At 58.2% G+C, this 16096-nt stretch overlaps 1 protein-coding gene across 1 annotated transcript; it reads left to right on the top strand.

The window, feature by feature from the left end:
• The first annotated feature begins 8663 nt into the window (after positions 1 to 8663).
• TMEM92 (transmembrane protein 92) lies at positions 8664 to 13195 on the top strand. The gene is made up of 5 exons (XM_032871767.1): positions 8664 to 8822; positions 11421 to 11446; positions 12416 to 12490; positions 12633 to 12828; positions 13071 to 13195. Exons 1-5 carry the CDS (start codon positions 8754 to 8756, stop codon positions 13176 to 13178), a joined length of 474 nt encoding a protein of 157 aa, XP_032727658.1. The 5' UTR covers positions 8664 to 8753; the 3' UTR covers positions 13179 to 13195.
• Positions 13196 to 16096: the final 2901 nt, after the last annotated feature.

The raw sequence follows: 16096 nt of genomic DNA, 5'->3' as shown, positions 1-16096 counted from the left end.
CCCACCGCGGACTGAGCCCCAGAGGAGTGGAGAGGATGGGTACTGAAGAAAGTGGGGAGGCCAGGAGAACCCGCCCCCAAGGAGCTGGCTCCCAGACCTGAGTACTGGGAGGAGAGAGTGAGATGGCCCCGGGGATGGGGAGGTAGGTGTGGTACTGTCACGTCTGGAGGACCAGGTACACATCCAAGTTCATAGCTCATGCGTGTCATTTAGGGGACGGGACAAATCCACGGACTAAGGAGAGAGCAAATAGGACAGCACAAAGGAGCAGGCCAGGGGACCGCTACTGAGGGGATATTTGCATTCACAAATAAAGTAGGTGCCAAGAACTGTGCCAAGATCCCAGGCGAGAGGGTTGGGGGGCTGGGGCGTAGCAGGGGGAAGGGAGTAGAAGATTCCACCAGTGCTGCCTGGGAGGGGGGGGCACCAGTTACAAGAGCCCCCCTCCCCCCCACTTAGAGGTGGTAACATGTCATCTCCCTATTAACTTGATTATCCGGCTGCGTACCAGGTCCCCATAACCCCTAGCTGCTCAGAAAACCCTGTTTATGGGGCCTGGGGCATCGGACCTGCCGCTCAGCGGGAGGAGGCCACCCAAACCACAGCAAAGCCTAGAGCGGAGAGGCAGTGCCCAGCGCGGCGGGCACCGGCGCAGACACTTAGTGTCCTGTTTACATTGGCATGGGCAGCTGGCACAGGTGGGGCTCTCCAGGGAGCGGCCAGAGACACAGCCAGCGGACCCACCTGGAGGCCAGAAAGGAGGACAGGACTGCAGAGCTGGCGGAGGGGCGCAGGGAGAGGCTTCCAGCACAGCTGCAAACCTGGTCCTCGCACAGCAGCCCACCGGGCGCTAGCCCCCCCCAAAGCTCAGGGGCCTCTCCGCTTGGCTGCAAGAGATGATCTCATAGGCCAGGAGGGGCCCAGGCAGTGGAGAGGCTGGAAGAGGTGGAGGAGGCCGAGGGCTTTGGAGTCCCACTCTGGTGTGCCTTGACACCTCTTGACTCCCCAGCTCCAAGGGACTGACCCACCACACCCAAAGGCACATGGAGCATCACTTAAGCACACACCGTCCCAGCCCCCCACCCCTCCAGTCCCCACACAGACACTGTCTCCGTATTCTTTCTTCGCCGTACAGACCACAGAGACCGGGCCCCACAGCCCACCGCAGCTGGCATGCACAGTCTTCTAATACTCAGCCCACAAATCAGCTTATAGTTATCAGATATGTTGCCCACTCTGTACCCCGTACCCCCTACCGCACACAGAACTACACTCCAGCAGCGAGGTCACGCTCGCACACACACATACACACCTTCCTCCTAGCACCACACCCCCAAAGGAGCCAAGAGGAGTCTAACATTTCAGTCCTGAGCTTCCCCCCATCCCTCCCAACTTCTCTACCCAAACCCCTCCCCCCTCACCGCCCCCCCCCCCAACCTTCTGACTCTGTCTCTTGATCTCTGGGCGACCTCTTAGCTAGCGGCCCCAGCCCTGGAGCCTCACATTCTCTTCTCCCCATCTGCACACAGGTTGCACATCTGGGCAGCTCCCAGAAGCTCCACCAGCCCAGTCTGGGGGCTCCAGAGGAAGGGGAGCAACAGCTGGCAGTTGCTGGAGGGGCCTCACTTCCCTCTGCTTGTCATCCCCCCACACCACCCTGCATGGACCGCCCACCCCTTCCCACTCTGGGCTGAGTCATCCCCACATCTGGAGTCTCAGCACATCTGGAAGGGCTGAAACCTGTGCAGCCAGCTCCACGTGGATACCCTTCCCCCAAACTGCATTTCACTCCCACGAGCTGGGGTCTGGCCCCCTCCACCACCAAACCCACCCCACCCCCGCCCCCGCCTGCCCAGGGCCAGGGCCGGATCACCTAGCAGGCAGGAAAGCAGCCAGTGCCCGTCTCTGCAATGGGGACATCCACTGACCACCAGCGGTCTCACAGGTGGCAGTCACCTTGGCACGTTGGTGCCCACAGCAGCGGGCGGGCAGGAGGGCGCTGGCCTTGGGGGAGGCCAGGTCCCAGGCGCAGGGTGGGGGTGGGAAGCAGGCAAGCCAGGCAGTGAGGAGGCAGTGGTTTGGCCCAGCAGGCAAAGACAGTTTATCCTGGCCCGGGGCCCTGAAGCCAAACATCCTTCACTAACCTCGCAGACACATCAAAGAGGGCCAGGAAGGGGCCCTTCTGTAGAGGAAACCTGCAGTCCTAGCGGCCTGACAGCCTGGCTCCGGGCAGAGGACCACCCTGTCCCACTCAGCAGCCCAGGCTCCGCTGGGGCGCCACTTGCCGGAGCTTCGATCCCCCACCCCCCCACCAGGGCTGCAGACGGGCTGGGGACTGGACCCCGGGGAGGGTGACACCAGGGGCACCAGGGCTTAGCGTCCACCCCCAGAACAGGGCTCCCGCCCAGACTTGCCCCTTCCCATCCTACAGGCAGGACAGGCCGAGGGGCTCACTGGGTGCTACAGCCTGCAGGAGGCCCACTGTCTGGACCCTGACTTTATCCCCCCCTGGCTCCCCGTTTTGGGGAAAGGACCTCTCCACGTGGATGAGGGAGGATGGAGAGGAAAGGGGGCTTCAGCGTTGGGAGAAGAAGGAAAACAGCAGCCCAAGAGGAGTGGGAAGAGGAGAACTGGGCCTGGGCTGCGAGCCACGGGGCCTATCTCCAGGGATGGCAGGGGCCGGAGGCGGAAGAGGGGCTGGGAGGTGCTAACAAGGGAGGGAGGAGGTGCTAACAGGGCCACTGGAGTGAGGGGGGATCCTGGAGGCCGCCCCCTGACGGTTGGCCTGGTGATAAGGGGGGCCAGGACGGGGGTGGGGGGGGTGGAGCACCACATCAGCCGAGGAGGCGTGCCTACACGCGTGCACATGTGTGTACACACAGGCAGACATGCTTGCTACATGCGTCCACACATGGGTGCGTGCGCACAGCTGGGGCCAAGTCCGTCCTGGGCCAGGGGCCAGATGATGTGGCTGCTCAGAGGAGCTCTGGGTTGCCAGAAGAATGTGATCTCAGCCCACCTCACAGCTCCCGCCCCTCTGCTCGCCCTCCTTGCCTGACCCCCACCAGGTCCTTAAGAAGTGATCTGCTTCAGGGGTGTCTCAAGCTGTGCCTTCTCTGCACTGTAGTCTAAGCCCCCAGACCCATTAGGGCCATCCTCACATCCATGGGCCCAGCCCGCGGAGGGGCTCCTCTTTCCCCGGGCCGCCGGAACTCCCAGCTTCTTTGGGATTGGGAAGTTCTTCTGAGGTCTGACTCCAGGCCGCGGTAACATCGGGATCTGACACAAAGGCACCCAGAAGCGGGATGCAGGAGGGTCCTCTTTCAAGGGGCCAACTAGAACAGAGCTAGAAAGTGGGGGACCCTAGAGATTCCCAATTAATTTTTTTATCTTTGGCTACAGGGTTCTATCTAAAACAGTCAACAAAGGCTAGGGGTGGGAGTGGGGCCAACGGGGGGGTCAGGGAAGCCTGCCCTGGGGAGAAGGAGCCCCAAAGAGAGGGAGGGGACCAGGGCTGGTGGGGTCCCGGGGTGGGGGGAGTGGGGGCGTGGTGTCTCAAGACCTTTAACTTGGTCTGGCCTGAGCTCCTCCTACCTGGGTCTCAGTGGCTCTGCTCCAGAGGCCATCCTATCAGCCACAGGTCATTAGCTCAACCTCTCCCTGCCCCCACCTCCACCCCACCTGTTAGAGGTGTTTCTCTCTCTCTCCACCCCTGGTTGTGCCCAGGGAAACCTACACTTTGGAAGGATAATGGCTCCCAAATGTTGTTTTTTGTCTCTGCTAAGCCTCTGGGAAGGTGAGTGTTAGCGGTGCCCCTCCAGCGGCTTGCTGGTTAGGATAATAAGCTCCCTGAGACATTCATTGTCAGGTGGCCCTTCTCCCTTCACCCTGCTGACCCGCAGGTTGGTGGCTCAGACTGGGGATCAACTCTAGAAGTCACCTCCCCACCCTGTGCCCATCACCCCGAGAATGAGTGAGAGACCCGTGGGCTTCAGTTTCCGAAGTAATGCTGGGAAGGAGACTCAGATCCTGGTCCCATGGCCAAGAATTCCTGTTGGCAGCCCAGCACGCATCCAGCCTCCTTCTGGAAGGTGGACAGGGAACCAAGCATCCCTAGCACCTCACCCCATAGGATTTCCTCCTTCCCTAGGGAGCCACCTTACTCACTTAGAGGGTATGTGTCCTCTTGAGGGGGGGCAGGAAGCAGAAGACATGGATTCCCCCCGAACACAGCCGGTGGAGATGAGAAGCCCAGAGAGCCTGGGACAACCCTTCCCCCCAAATCAGAGCACCCTCCCAAAAGGATTTTGGGAATTCATTCCCTATCCCCTCAGAGAATTCTGGCTCCTGACCTTGGGAGGCCCCCCAACCAGTTTCAATTCAGTGACAACGGAGCCAGTGTTTACTTGGAACAAAGCATCATGGGGAAATGAGAAATGAATCAGAACTGGGCCAGCCCCCACAGCTGGTGGGAACATTAGAACGTGTATACATATCTTCTAGGGAGAATGGCCCAGGGCCAGGAGAGAGGCCCAGAGAGAAGGCCTGGGTGTGAAGATCGAGTCCTGGAAGGCTTTCTGGAGGAACTGGTATTTGAGCTGAGCCTTGAAGAATGAATAAGAAATTCTCAGGTTTCAGGGAGGGGTCTGGGGACCCAGGTGGGGAGAACTGCCCACGCAGAGGGAAGAAGGAAAAGAGGGGGTTCGCAGGGGTCCACTGGGTGGCTGGAGAGCACCCATTGCAAAGGCTGGTGGCAGGGGCAGGGGAAGTCACTGCGCATGAAAGTGGTGACAGGGGAGACACCTGTGACAAGCACGGGCCTAGTCCCCCTGGGCTCTCAGCCTGAGGGAGAGGTGGGCCTCCACTAGGAGGCCAACCCAGGTAGTGCTCAGCTGGCCGTGGAGGAGCAGAAGTGGGGGAGCAGAGAGAATTCCTCAAATCTCTGGTCCCAGCCCTACCGCCACAACCAGTCCCGCATGGCTCTCTAGAAAGGGTGGTCAGCAACACCAGGACCTCTGAGGGAGGTCCCAGGCCCTGCCCTCTCTCACCTGGCTCTTGGGTGGGGCCCGGACTCACTCGATGCCCGGCCCAGGGGACTGGACGCAGCGGCACCTCACTGGGCCTCCACATGAAATGGGGAGAAGGAGCTTTGGGCTCCGTTCCTCTGCCAGGAGTTAAACATTTATTGCTCGTGATGACTAAGCTAACATTTATTTACCATCACTGTATGCCAACACTGAGCAGTTTGTGTCATCCTCACGGTGAACCCCTGTGACAAAGGAGGTAGTGTTCCCCCCCCCCCAACTCCCCTCCACAGAGAGTCTAAGGTGCAAAGACAGGGTGAGTTTCTTGACTAAGGTCACACAGCATGACGCAGTCACGGACACACTTACTCACACAATAGGGTCCCTCCCTACAGGCAGAGCTGGGCTGGAGCAGAATAGCGGTCTGCAGACTTTGAAAAGAAAGATCCAGCCCCTTGGCCATGAGTCATTATGGGGATCAGTGTCCACCACAGTACAGGGGAGGGGCCGAGAGGCACAGAACTCAGCCTGGTTCTTCCTCCTCGCTCAGGACTGGGCAAGACCAGCCCCCGTGAGGAGTTCCTCCCTCCACAGCAGCAACCCCACAGTTCCTCCGAGGCGGCCTGAGGGTGTGGGGTCTTGAGGCCTGCGTGGTTGGGGTCCTGACTCAGCCCCAGGCTCCTGAGTAATTTGGCCTTCCCACCCCTCCAGGCCCCAGTTGGCTTCTCTGAGAAGGGACCAAATGGGCCAGCTGACCTCCGGGACCCTTGCAGCTGGGCCCTTGTGGCATGCAGACAATCGGCTCGTTCTTCGGTGACTGGGCCGGGGAGGCAGCTAGCAAGAATGAAGACATTCTGACTTCTTTGCCGCTCTTGGGAAACCCCTGATGGAATTTGGCGTGGAATCCAGAGGGACCCACTGACTGCCTGAGGCCTCCGGGCCTCCCCTCCCACGTGCCTAAGCACAAATGTGCACGCAAACACACACTTCCCGCCTGCGGCCAGATGGGGTGTTGAACAGAAGATGATGTCCTGTGCAGGACCTTCCTGCTCCTGGCCAAGAACAGCCCCTGCCTCCTCCGTCTGGGGCCCCGTGGTGCCCCCCCACCCCGATCTCATCCATCAAGAATCCTGGGGCCCCGGGGGCCATGATGGGTGTTGACAGTGAGGTTTGGTGTTCTTAGCCTGACTGAGCTGGGACCACCCCCCTCCGGGTCCCCACCCTGTCCCTAGCTGCATGCAGGAAGGTGCAGAGAAAGGCAGGTTGGTGTCATGAAAAAAACTGGGGACCAAGAGGCAGGTGCCAGAGGCCCCTGGACTCTGCCCCACAGGCCTCCCTTTCCCACTGGGGAGTGGGTGTGTGGGACAGGGGTTCTCAAATGTCTGTGCCTATGACATTTTAGGAACATGGGTAGACTTGCTGGGTTTAACAAATAAAAATACAGGACACCTAGTCACATTTAAATTCCAGATAAGCAGCACATAAATTTTAGTGTAAGAATGTTCCAGATAGTGCATGGGAATACTTAGTATATTCATACTAAAAAGTTTTTCAGTTTATCTTAAACTCTCATCTAACTGGGCATCCTGTGTTTTGTCTGGCAACGCCAGCCTCCTGCCCTCCACCTGCCCCTTCACCTCCTCAGTCCTCGCAGTCTTCCACACCCACTCCCTCAAAATCCTCCATCCCCTTCTCAGCTCCATCATTGCACTCCCCATGATAGCCTCTTCCCCTGAGCTCATCCATCTTCCTCTCCCCTAAAGGCTATGCCTCTGTAGACTCCAGGTCTGGGCAGAGTGGCAGGGGATCCCAGCCAGGGGTGTTGGTGCTACAGGGCAGGGGCAGGAGGGAGGGAGGATCAGGAGGGAAGCCCGGGTTAGCAGCAACCTCACTAAGGAGGCAGCAGTGTGGTTGTTGCTAGGAGAAGGTTCCAGGACTGGATGGATTAGGCCTCCTCCTTGGTAGAAGGGCTAGCTGGGGCCAGGGCCAACTGCATGGGTAGGAGGGAAGAGATGCCCCTGGCCATGACCTTCTCCAAACTCAGAGTCACCATGAACTGGAAATAGAAGCCATTTTGTGGGGCCAGACACTGATTTCACTTGGATCAGGAGACTGGAAGATTCTGTCCTTAGGGGCAAAAAAAAAAGGGGGGGGGGGCAACAGATAATGAGAAGCAGAGACAGGGAAAAAGGGACAGAGAGAGACTAGGGAGCCGGTGAGAAATACAGTCGGGGAGACACAGGACCAAATCAGAGACAAAGGAAACAGAAACACACAGAGAGAGAAACAGACTCCAAGGGAGACAGTGATTCACAGAGATGGGAAAACAAGCCAACACGCAGAGATGGAGAGAAACAGCGCAGAGACAGCGATGGGGGAGGACGGACCGGGAGGAATGGGGAGAGACAAGGAGAGGTCACACAAGACTGACAGAGATGAGAACAGAGGTAAAGAGAAAGCGGTGAGAGAAAAAGGAAAAATAAAAGACATTTAGAGGAGGAAGCCTGACCATCCCTACTAAGTTGGGGATCTTTTTCAGTGGCAGAGTCAGATTTGAGACGCGGCAGGGATGCCTAACAAGCTCTCCCTGCCGGGAGCCCTTCCCTGTCTCCCCCTGCCTGGGAACAGCACCCCCACCCACCATCTCTACTGCGCCCCCTCCCCAGGGGTCCGGGCCGCATCTCTTCTGCTCCGGCACGGTGTCCACACATCTCCTCCGTGTTTGGGCATCTGGCTCTCACCCCGCGCCTATGACCCCGGAGGGGGCCTTCCACTCCGCCCACCAGCCAGCTCCCCCTGGGCGGAAGCTCAGGGAAACCCTAACTCGGGTCCCAGCTTAGCGCAGCCCTGCTCCGTGGGAATCCGGCTTTGGGCGATGCTGCCACCTGCCGGCGGGACCCGGGAAGCACAGCGCTCCTGGAGGGCTGGGGCGCGGCCGCTGAGGGTGGGAATTCGGCGCTCCCAGCCGGGACCGCCTCCGCGGGGTCTTTCCAGGAATCCGGATGGGCCTGCTGGGCCGCGCCCCTGCTCGCCTAGCTTCCTCTTTTCCAGCAGCTGCCGATCCAGGGGAAAGTCTCCGAACGCTGGGCCTCAATTTCCCCTAGAGTCAAATAAAGGAAGTGTACGAACACATCCTCCCAGGATTGCAGGGGACCCTGGGGGGACACAAATGTACTAATGTTGTGCTCCTGATATCAGCCAAGCCGCCCTTCCCTCTCTTCTTGGCCAAAAAAAAAAAAAAAAAGAAAAACCAGGTGACACCTCGCTCCCATACAATGCCTTCAATCCACTCCCAGGCCTCCCTCTCCCTCAACCTCTGTCCCCCGCAAGCCCAGATGGGAAGGGGTTTGAAGTGGGAGGCTCGCTCTGCCCGCATCCTTTCCACTCCCGGCCCGGCCCAGCACTACCTCCCTCAAGCCCGGGGCCACTTAGGAGTGGAGGAGCGGGGGCGGGCAAGGAGTAGCTCGAGAACTGACCCCCTTTTTTTTTTTTTTTTTTAAACCGGTTAACTTCTTTTACCTCCCAACTCGCAATACCCAAGCCCGATCTTTTCCCCTCTCCTCCCCTCCTCCTCCCCCTTCCTGCCCCAAGTCCGGCCCTTCGCGGGAGCATAAGCTCCGCCCCCATCCCCAGGCGGGGCCCCATAGGTGGACAGACGTGGGAGAGGTCGCCGCCCCGCCTCTCCCCTCCTCCCCCTACACACGGAAGCTCCTCGGCCCCCGTGCCAGGATGTCCGACACCTGGGTCCCCGGCCTCGTACCCACTTTGCTGTTCGGCCTACTGGCCGGCCCCCAACAGGTGAGCGCTTGGGAGGTGAAAGTATACAACTTTCAAGGCCCTACCCTTGTGGGTCAGGGGCCTACTTCTGGAGCCCGGTCACCACCTTCCATTGTCAGGATTTCCTCGTGACCGAACGCAATTAGCGACTTCCTTTCTCTTTTTGCCGGGGAGGTGGATGTGGGGGCAGCGGGGGAGTCCCTGAGAAGGTCTGGGCTCCTGTCTCCTGCGGGGGGACCGTGTAGAGGGACCCCACCCTTGCCCACCACCATCTGACACCTTGTGCCTCTCTGTGAGTGGGGACTTTGACCCTCCTATTAGCCAGGGCTTGTCCTTCTCGCTTCTTCCCGCCGCGTCAGAAAGCAGGGATTAGGGAGGCCTGAGGCCTGGACGCCTGGCCAGCTTGTCACCCTAACCCTGTTCCTCTAGTGCTGGGTGACCTTGGGGGAAGCTCTCGCCCTCTCTGGGACTGTGTCTGTTTGTGCCTTAGGGGAGAGAAGGCTCCTTCCACCCCTCCTGGGAGTGGAAGTAGGATTCCAGGCTGGGCAGGATTTGATCTGGCTGCGGGACCCAAGGATGGCTTGACCTCTGAAATCAGTGATTCTGAGCGGGTCGCAGGGTTTATGCGCCCCCTCATTCCTCCTGTTCCTCTGTTAAACTCTGAAAATGTTGGGGGGGATCTGTCCAGTCCTGGGATGGGAGGTCATCCTGGCAACTGACATGGGCCTAGAATGGGAATTTTTCACTTTTGTTAAAGAATGCCAGCGACATCCTGGGCTCCCTCCCCAGAACAGGGCACAGTCACACAACCATGTTGCCTCACGGGGCTCTGTCCCCACGCCCTGGCGCTCCTCGTCCTCAGCCGCCAGGCAAGCCGTGGGCGCCAGCCCTGGGCTGAGCATCCTCTCGATTCCTCCCAGCAACTTCAGGCGGCAGGGGCTGACAGGATCCCCATTGCAGGTGTCTGGAAGCTGAGGCTCCCAGGGCCGTGCTGATGCTTGGTGAAAGTCAAAACTGAGCCACTTCAGATGAGATCACCCTAGTTTAAAGTGGAGGTAGAGAATTTGGGAGATCTACCCTCCCAAACACCAACTCAAGATTAATTTATTAAACCTGTTCGTTTTCTGGCCTTCTTAGTTGGGGCCTGGAGAGTGGGGAGAGACAGGGTCTGGAATCCGGAGAGGGAAGAGGGTACCCCCAAGTGCCTGGACCCCTTGGTCTGTCCCCAGCTCTGCAGGTGCCTCTGTGTGATGTGAAGCTCCAGACCTCTCTGGGCCAGCCTTTGGGGGTTGATTCCTGCTCTAGTTCCCTGGAGCCAAGGCTTATGGGAGGGAGGCTTCCAGAAGGATCTGAGCCCGGAATGCTCGGAATCAGCCCACCCGTTACTGGCTGCCAATTGGTTTTCTTGGCTTTACTGTCATTAGTATTTGAAAGGTGATTGAGTTATTTCAAGTCAAGGTATGAAGACTTGATAGTCTTGTTGCCAACCAAGGTCGACGTCTGTTTCTTACTGTGGTTGTTTGTCCCCCGAGGCTGGGGTGGAGTGACAGATAACCTCCCATTCCCTCCTATGTTCCCACCCATGCTCCGCTGGGAGGAAATGAAACCCAGCCATCAGTGAAGGCTTTTCCATTCATTCTGCGGGTGTTGTGGCGGATGGATTTTTCACCAGTGAGGACAGGCCAAAATGCCTACCTTCCCGGAGTGTATATTCTTCTGATGAGACACCCAATGCGCAAGACAAGGGGAAACTTACAGATGTGGATAGGAGCGCTGCAGAAGAACGTGGTGGGGGTGCTGGCGGGGAGGAGATGGAGTTTTCAATAAGATGGTGGGGGGCAGGAGCCAGCTTTGCAGATACCTGGGGTAAGACTGTTTCAGGCAAGGGTTTTACACATCATTGCTACTCCTATGGTTAAATTCTGGACCCGTACCCTAGATACCCCCCCAGAACTGGTGTAGAAGAGGAAGGGAGGGAGCTGGGCCTGGAGAGGAGGGTCTGGGTGGCTTCAAAGAGCAGGGAACCCCACCCCACCCCACCCCACCCCACCCGCCAGGCAGATCCGAAAGATGAATAGGGGTTTGGCAGACGGTGAAGGAGGAAGGCAGGAGCAAGAGGGCCTTCCCTTGCACGCAGGTGTAAAACAGCCAGGAGTGTTCAGGGAACTCCCAGTGGGTGTGTGTGCAAGAGGGCAAAGAGGAGAGGCTGGTTGCTGGGGGTCCAGGCACCAGGGAGCCACTGAAGGGGGGCCTCCAGCAAGGTTTTGGGTGATGAGATTGGCTGGGTAGGAACTTGCCTGCTGTATGGGGAGTGATTGGATGAGAAGAGTTGCTGGTGCCCCTGATTGTAGATGAGGCATGGAAAGGAGATGGACTGGAGGGGAGGCGTGAGCTTACAGACCTGGGGGTGAGTGGGTGTGGTGCCGAGAGAAAGAGCTGGGGGTGCCCGGTGTTAGGTGGGGCTGGGGTCACAGATCTGGTGAGGTGCAGAACAGGCTCGGGGGAGGGTGCTGATCTACTGGGAACCTGCTGCAGGCTCTCAGGTACCGGGCAGCAGGTGGGTAGAGATGTCGCTCCCCGGTTTATGACGCCCCAACCTCTGCCTCTTTTCTTCCACAGGCTGCTGCTAAATGTGGACTCTTCTTGTAAGTTTGGGGTTTGGGCTATAACTTCCAGTCTGGGGTGGAGAGACCCCGAGTCCTTCTCTACTTGCCTTCATGGGGGGGAGGGCAGAAAGTCACCTCATTTGTCATGTTCACCCACTGCCTTTTTTGCGGAAGAGGGTTTCCCTGTTCCCCCCACTCCCAGCCCTCTTCCTCCAGCCAAGCGGGGCGGAGTCGCACTTATGGGCGTGTCTGAAGTCTAATCCCCGCCCCTCTTTCCACCCTCTCCGGGTCTCAGGCTCTCTCTCCTCGGAGGGTACCCACGCCACCCCTGGGGAGTGGGGCCGGCAAACTGCCTGTGCCCATCCTAAAACGTATATACCAGAAGGCCTTCGAGCAATGGGCTGGTCCGTGAGCGGATGAATGTTTCCATCAAGTCAGCCCTGGAGGGGCGCGTGGGTAGTTCAATGGGTTAAGCCTCTGCCTTTGGCTCAGGTCTTGATCTCAGGGTCCTGGGGTAGAGCCCTGAATCAGCAGGGAGCCTGCTTCCTCTACCCCCTCTGCCTGCCTCTCTACCTACTTGTCATCTTTCTCTGTCAAATAAAATCTTTAAAAAAAAAAAAAAAGTCGCCCGGCATTTCCGGACCCCCCCTTCCCCCCCCCCCCCTCGTCCCCGGGCCCCCCCCCGGGCCCCCCCCCCCCCCCCCCCCCCCCCCCCCCCGCCACACCACCTGCCTGCTGAAGTCTATAGGACATTAATTACACCCATTTCGTAGATGAGGAGACTGAGACCCAGAAGGGAGTGTGACTTGGCACAAGTAGTGAGCCTAGAATCCAGCTCTGAGTCCCGGCCCCAGATTCTTCCCCAAGGCCCCAGCGGGTCCTCTACTCCCCACCCTGCTGGGGCGTGGCTTGTGTCCAGAGGACGTGGGTGTGTTTTGGGGAGTCTGGGATCTTCTTGCCACATTGGTACCAACAGTCTCTCTTCGCCCCCCTCCCCCTACCCCCCAGCACCTGCCCCAAAGGATTCAAGTGCTGTGGGGACAGTTGCTGCCAAGAATACGAGCTCTTCTCCGGCCCCCTGAGGTGAGCCCAGGGCCAGCTCCCCTGGCACACCCATGGCGGGGGCACCGGGACTTCCTGCCCAAGGGGCGGTCTAGGTCGGGCTGGGAGGGGCGGTGGGGACAGCCCAGGGACTCAGGGAGATGTTGGTGGTTCCTCACCCCAGGATCTTCGTCATCACCTTCCTCATCATCTTTCCCCTTTTGTGCATCTGCTGCCTGGCTAAGCGGTTCTGTCGCAGCTGTGGAGAACTGGAGCAGGACCCCCCAGTGGATCACCAGGGGCCCCCGGAGCCGCCCTCCATTGCCCCCACAGAGAGGGTCAGGACGTCTACCTTTGACCCCCCGCCCCCCTACAGCGAGGTGGGTGTCTCTGTCCCACTCCTTGCTCCGTTCCTCAGCCAGCCTGACCTCCCTATTGTCCAGATTCTTAGAGCAACGGGATAGCAAGGTCGTCCTTCCACCACCAGGCCCCCGGACCTCGAGGGGGCTTTGCAGCCACCATTGGGTCGCCCTTCTCCCTGGGAGGGATGCACAGCCAACACTTGGGTGGTGATGGCTGGTGCCAGGCCCTGAGAAGACTCTGTCCCCTCTTTCACTTGCAGATTATTCTGAAACCTGTCCTGCCCCCCATGGAGCCACCCCCTCCCTACAGCTTCAGTCCCGAAGAATATGCCAGGGTGCCCAGGGGCATCGACAACCCAGCCTTCTGAGCCCCCAGCCGCCTACCTGCAGCTTCAGCGTCCACGCCTCCTTGGTTAAGCCAGAGACTCGTGGGACCCCTGTGATGTCCCCACCTGTCCTGCCACGTCTCTGGCTGTTCCTGGTTTTAACTTATTGCTTTTCCTATCCCGGTTCCACCTCTGCTGCCTCTCTGGTCAAGAACACTGGTCTGGAGGGTCAGCATCCCCCCCCCCCAATCCCATGTCAGAGGCTGGCGGGAGGAGCATGTCAGGTACCTGACAGTGGGATGCGCTATGCTGAGGTATGGAGAGAACCCTGTTTCTGGGGGATACACACATCTTCGACTGGACAGCCAGCTCCGAGATCTTCTAGAGGGCACTCCTGTTCCTGGGAGCCTTGACTGCATTGGTTCTAGAGAAGACCCCATTGTGCCCTCCCAATCTGTGTACTCACTAAATTTTAACTGATTGTCACTGAGAGTCCGCCTCTGGCTGTGTGGGGAGGTAACTGGGGAGTGAGCCCATGTGCCACTGAGGGGCTGGGGTGCGGGCAGGCCACTGAACCCCACATCCCACCATTGATTAGTCGGTGATGAGCCTGGGCAGACAGTCCATCTGTGAACCACCCTCTGGGAGAGGATCTTTGCAGATGTTTTGACCCAGACCCAGAGCTTGATGCTAAAGAGCCTGGACCGGGAGCTGGGGGTGACGCGGGAGTGACCGTTCTTTTCTTCCCCATCCTGTCTCCCACTGCTCTGCCCAGGGGATGTGGTGCTCAGCTTCTGCCTTTCTCGCCACGGGTATAGGGAGGGGGCAGAGGAGAGGGATGTGGGAGAGGCTGGCCATCTGTGGGGCAGGGACTCTGGAGACCTTGACCTGCCCCACCCTGGAAGCTCCTGGGAGGGCGGAGAGGAAAGGGCAGATTCTCTGTCTTCCAGCCCCTGTGTGGTTCCGGGCACTCCCACCTGAGCTCATCTGTGGGGTTAACCCCTAAGAGGAAAGAAGCATTCGTCGTTGCATCACGGGAGAGAGTCTTCACGGGGCGTGAGTCCCCACGGAGCCTGCAGCAGAGCGTGGAGCTGGGGGACTAGCATGGGGGACGCAGAGAGAAAGAGACCCACTCCATGCTGGTGTCCCAGGGCTCAGGCAAGGATGCTACCTCTGCCATGACCCTATCTTTGCCCTGCTCCCCTGCAGCCCACGAATGCCGCTGGCTTTCCTCCCCAGACACTGGCCACAGCTCCTGGGAGGATCGGAGGGAGCACTGGCAGTGGTTTGCAGGTGGGGATGCCGCCTCCAGTGTTCTCAACAATACCCAGACTTAAGATGTCATGACCCAGGCAGGCGGCAGGGCCGGGGAGAGGGAAAGGCACAGCCAGCCCCGGAGATGTTAGGGACAGGGGCTGCCTGGCTGGGGCTGGGGACAGAGCTCTTGAGGGGGAACAGTAGCTAGGGACAATACCATGTCAGATTTAGCAATCAGAATGAGCGCAGTCACGAGAAGTTTCCCTTGAGTTTCCGGGATGGATCCGGGGTGGGGGAGAAGGAAGATGTCTTTGCTGCTTCATGCAAGTGTGTCTAGCCCCAGGTGGAGAAGTCCCAGGGCTAATGCTGCCCTCACTGGGTAAACACCCACCTTGGGCGGGGGAGACATTAAGCAATGGGCTTTGCAGACCTTAAGGAGGAGGACCTCTTCAGCCTTTCCTAAGACCGCACAAGACCCTTCAGTCCTCCCTAGCAGCCCCAGAGTGGCCTGAGGGCAAGTCTGGTCACCGTGAAACCCAGCCTTGCTGGGACCTGGTGGCAGACAACGGCCAGTTCTAGGTGTCTCTGCTTATGGCTGTGGGGAGGGGAAAGAGTGTAACCCTGAAGTGTGACATAGCAGCAGCATCCTTTCCCACCACGAATCTTTACAAAGCTCCTACTATGTGTCGGGCGCTATGCCTGGCACTGGGTATCCGTTAAAATTGAAAATGCATTTGGCCCAGCAGTTCCAGTTCTAAGAAGGAGCCTTCAGAGAAGCTCAGAGAAACCCAGGAAGATGTCCAGTGCAGCGTTGTAGCTGGGGGCGTAAATCCAGTTACGCGGCCATCGATAGGAACCAATTACACACGCCAGGTCCATCCACGGTGTGAGTGCAATGTAGCTTTTAAAAAGGACGAAGAGGGGGTACCTGGGTGTCTCGGTGGTTTAAAGCCTCTGCCTTCGGCTCTGGTCATGGTCCTGGGGTCCTGGGATGGAGCCCCGTGTCGGGCTCTCTGCTCAGCAGGGAGCCTGCTTCCCACCCCCTCTCTCTCTGCCTGCCTCTCTGCCTACTTGTGATCTCTGTCTGTCAAATGAATAATAAAAAATAAGTAATAAAAATTAAAAAGGACAAAGGAGATCTGCAGCACCAGCCTGTCACAGTGCTCATCATTTATTGTCACAGGCAAAAGGCAAGTTGCAGAATAATAGTCTGTGATCTCAATTTGTAAATACATACTCGATCATGCATATTTACATATATATGGGGCTTTCCTTTACGAATGTTTAGAAAAGATCTAGAGAGATACAAACGAAACCACACCTACTGCCCCACTTGTAACAGTGGTTGGCACCGTGGGATTTTTTTTTTTACCTCTGTACTTTGTCGTTTTTGTTTTAAGTTTTATTTATTTATTTATTTGACAGAGAGAGATCACAAGTAGGCAGAGAGGCAGGCAGAGAGACAGGAGGAAGCAGGCTCCTCGTCAAGCAGAGAGCCCGATGCGGGGCTCGATCCCAGGACCCTGAGATCACGACCTGAGCTGAAGGCAGAGGCTTTAACCCACTGAGCCACCCAGGCACCCCACTTTGTCATATTTTTTACAAGGAGCAAGAATTGCTTCTTTGGATTTAAAAAAAAAAAAAAAGTCTTTAATGGAGCTATAGGTAGCTTTAGAAGTTTATGAAGACTGACCTCGTGGACT

Source organism: Lontra canadensis, unplaced genomic scaffold (assembly GCF_010015895.1).
Source record: "Lontra canadensis isolate GAN:19392208 unplaced genomic scaffold, GSC_riverotter_1.0 scaffold43, whole genome shotgun sequence".
NCBI lineage: Eukaryota > Metazoa > Chordata > Mammalia > Carnivora > Mustelidae > Lontra > Lontra canadensis.
This window is presented reverse-complemented; position numbering and strand designations above follow the sequence as displayed.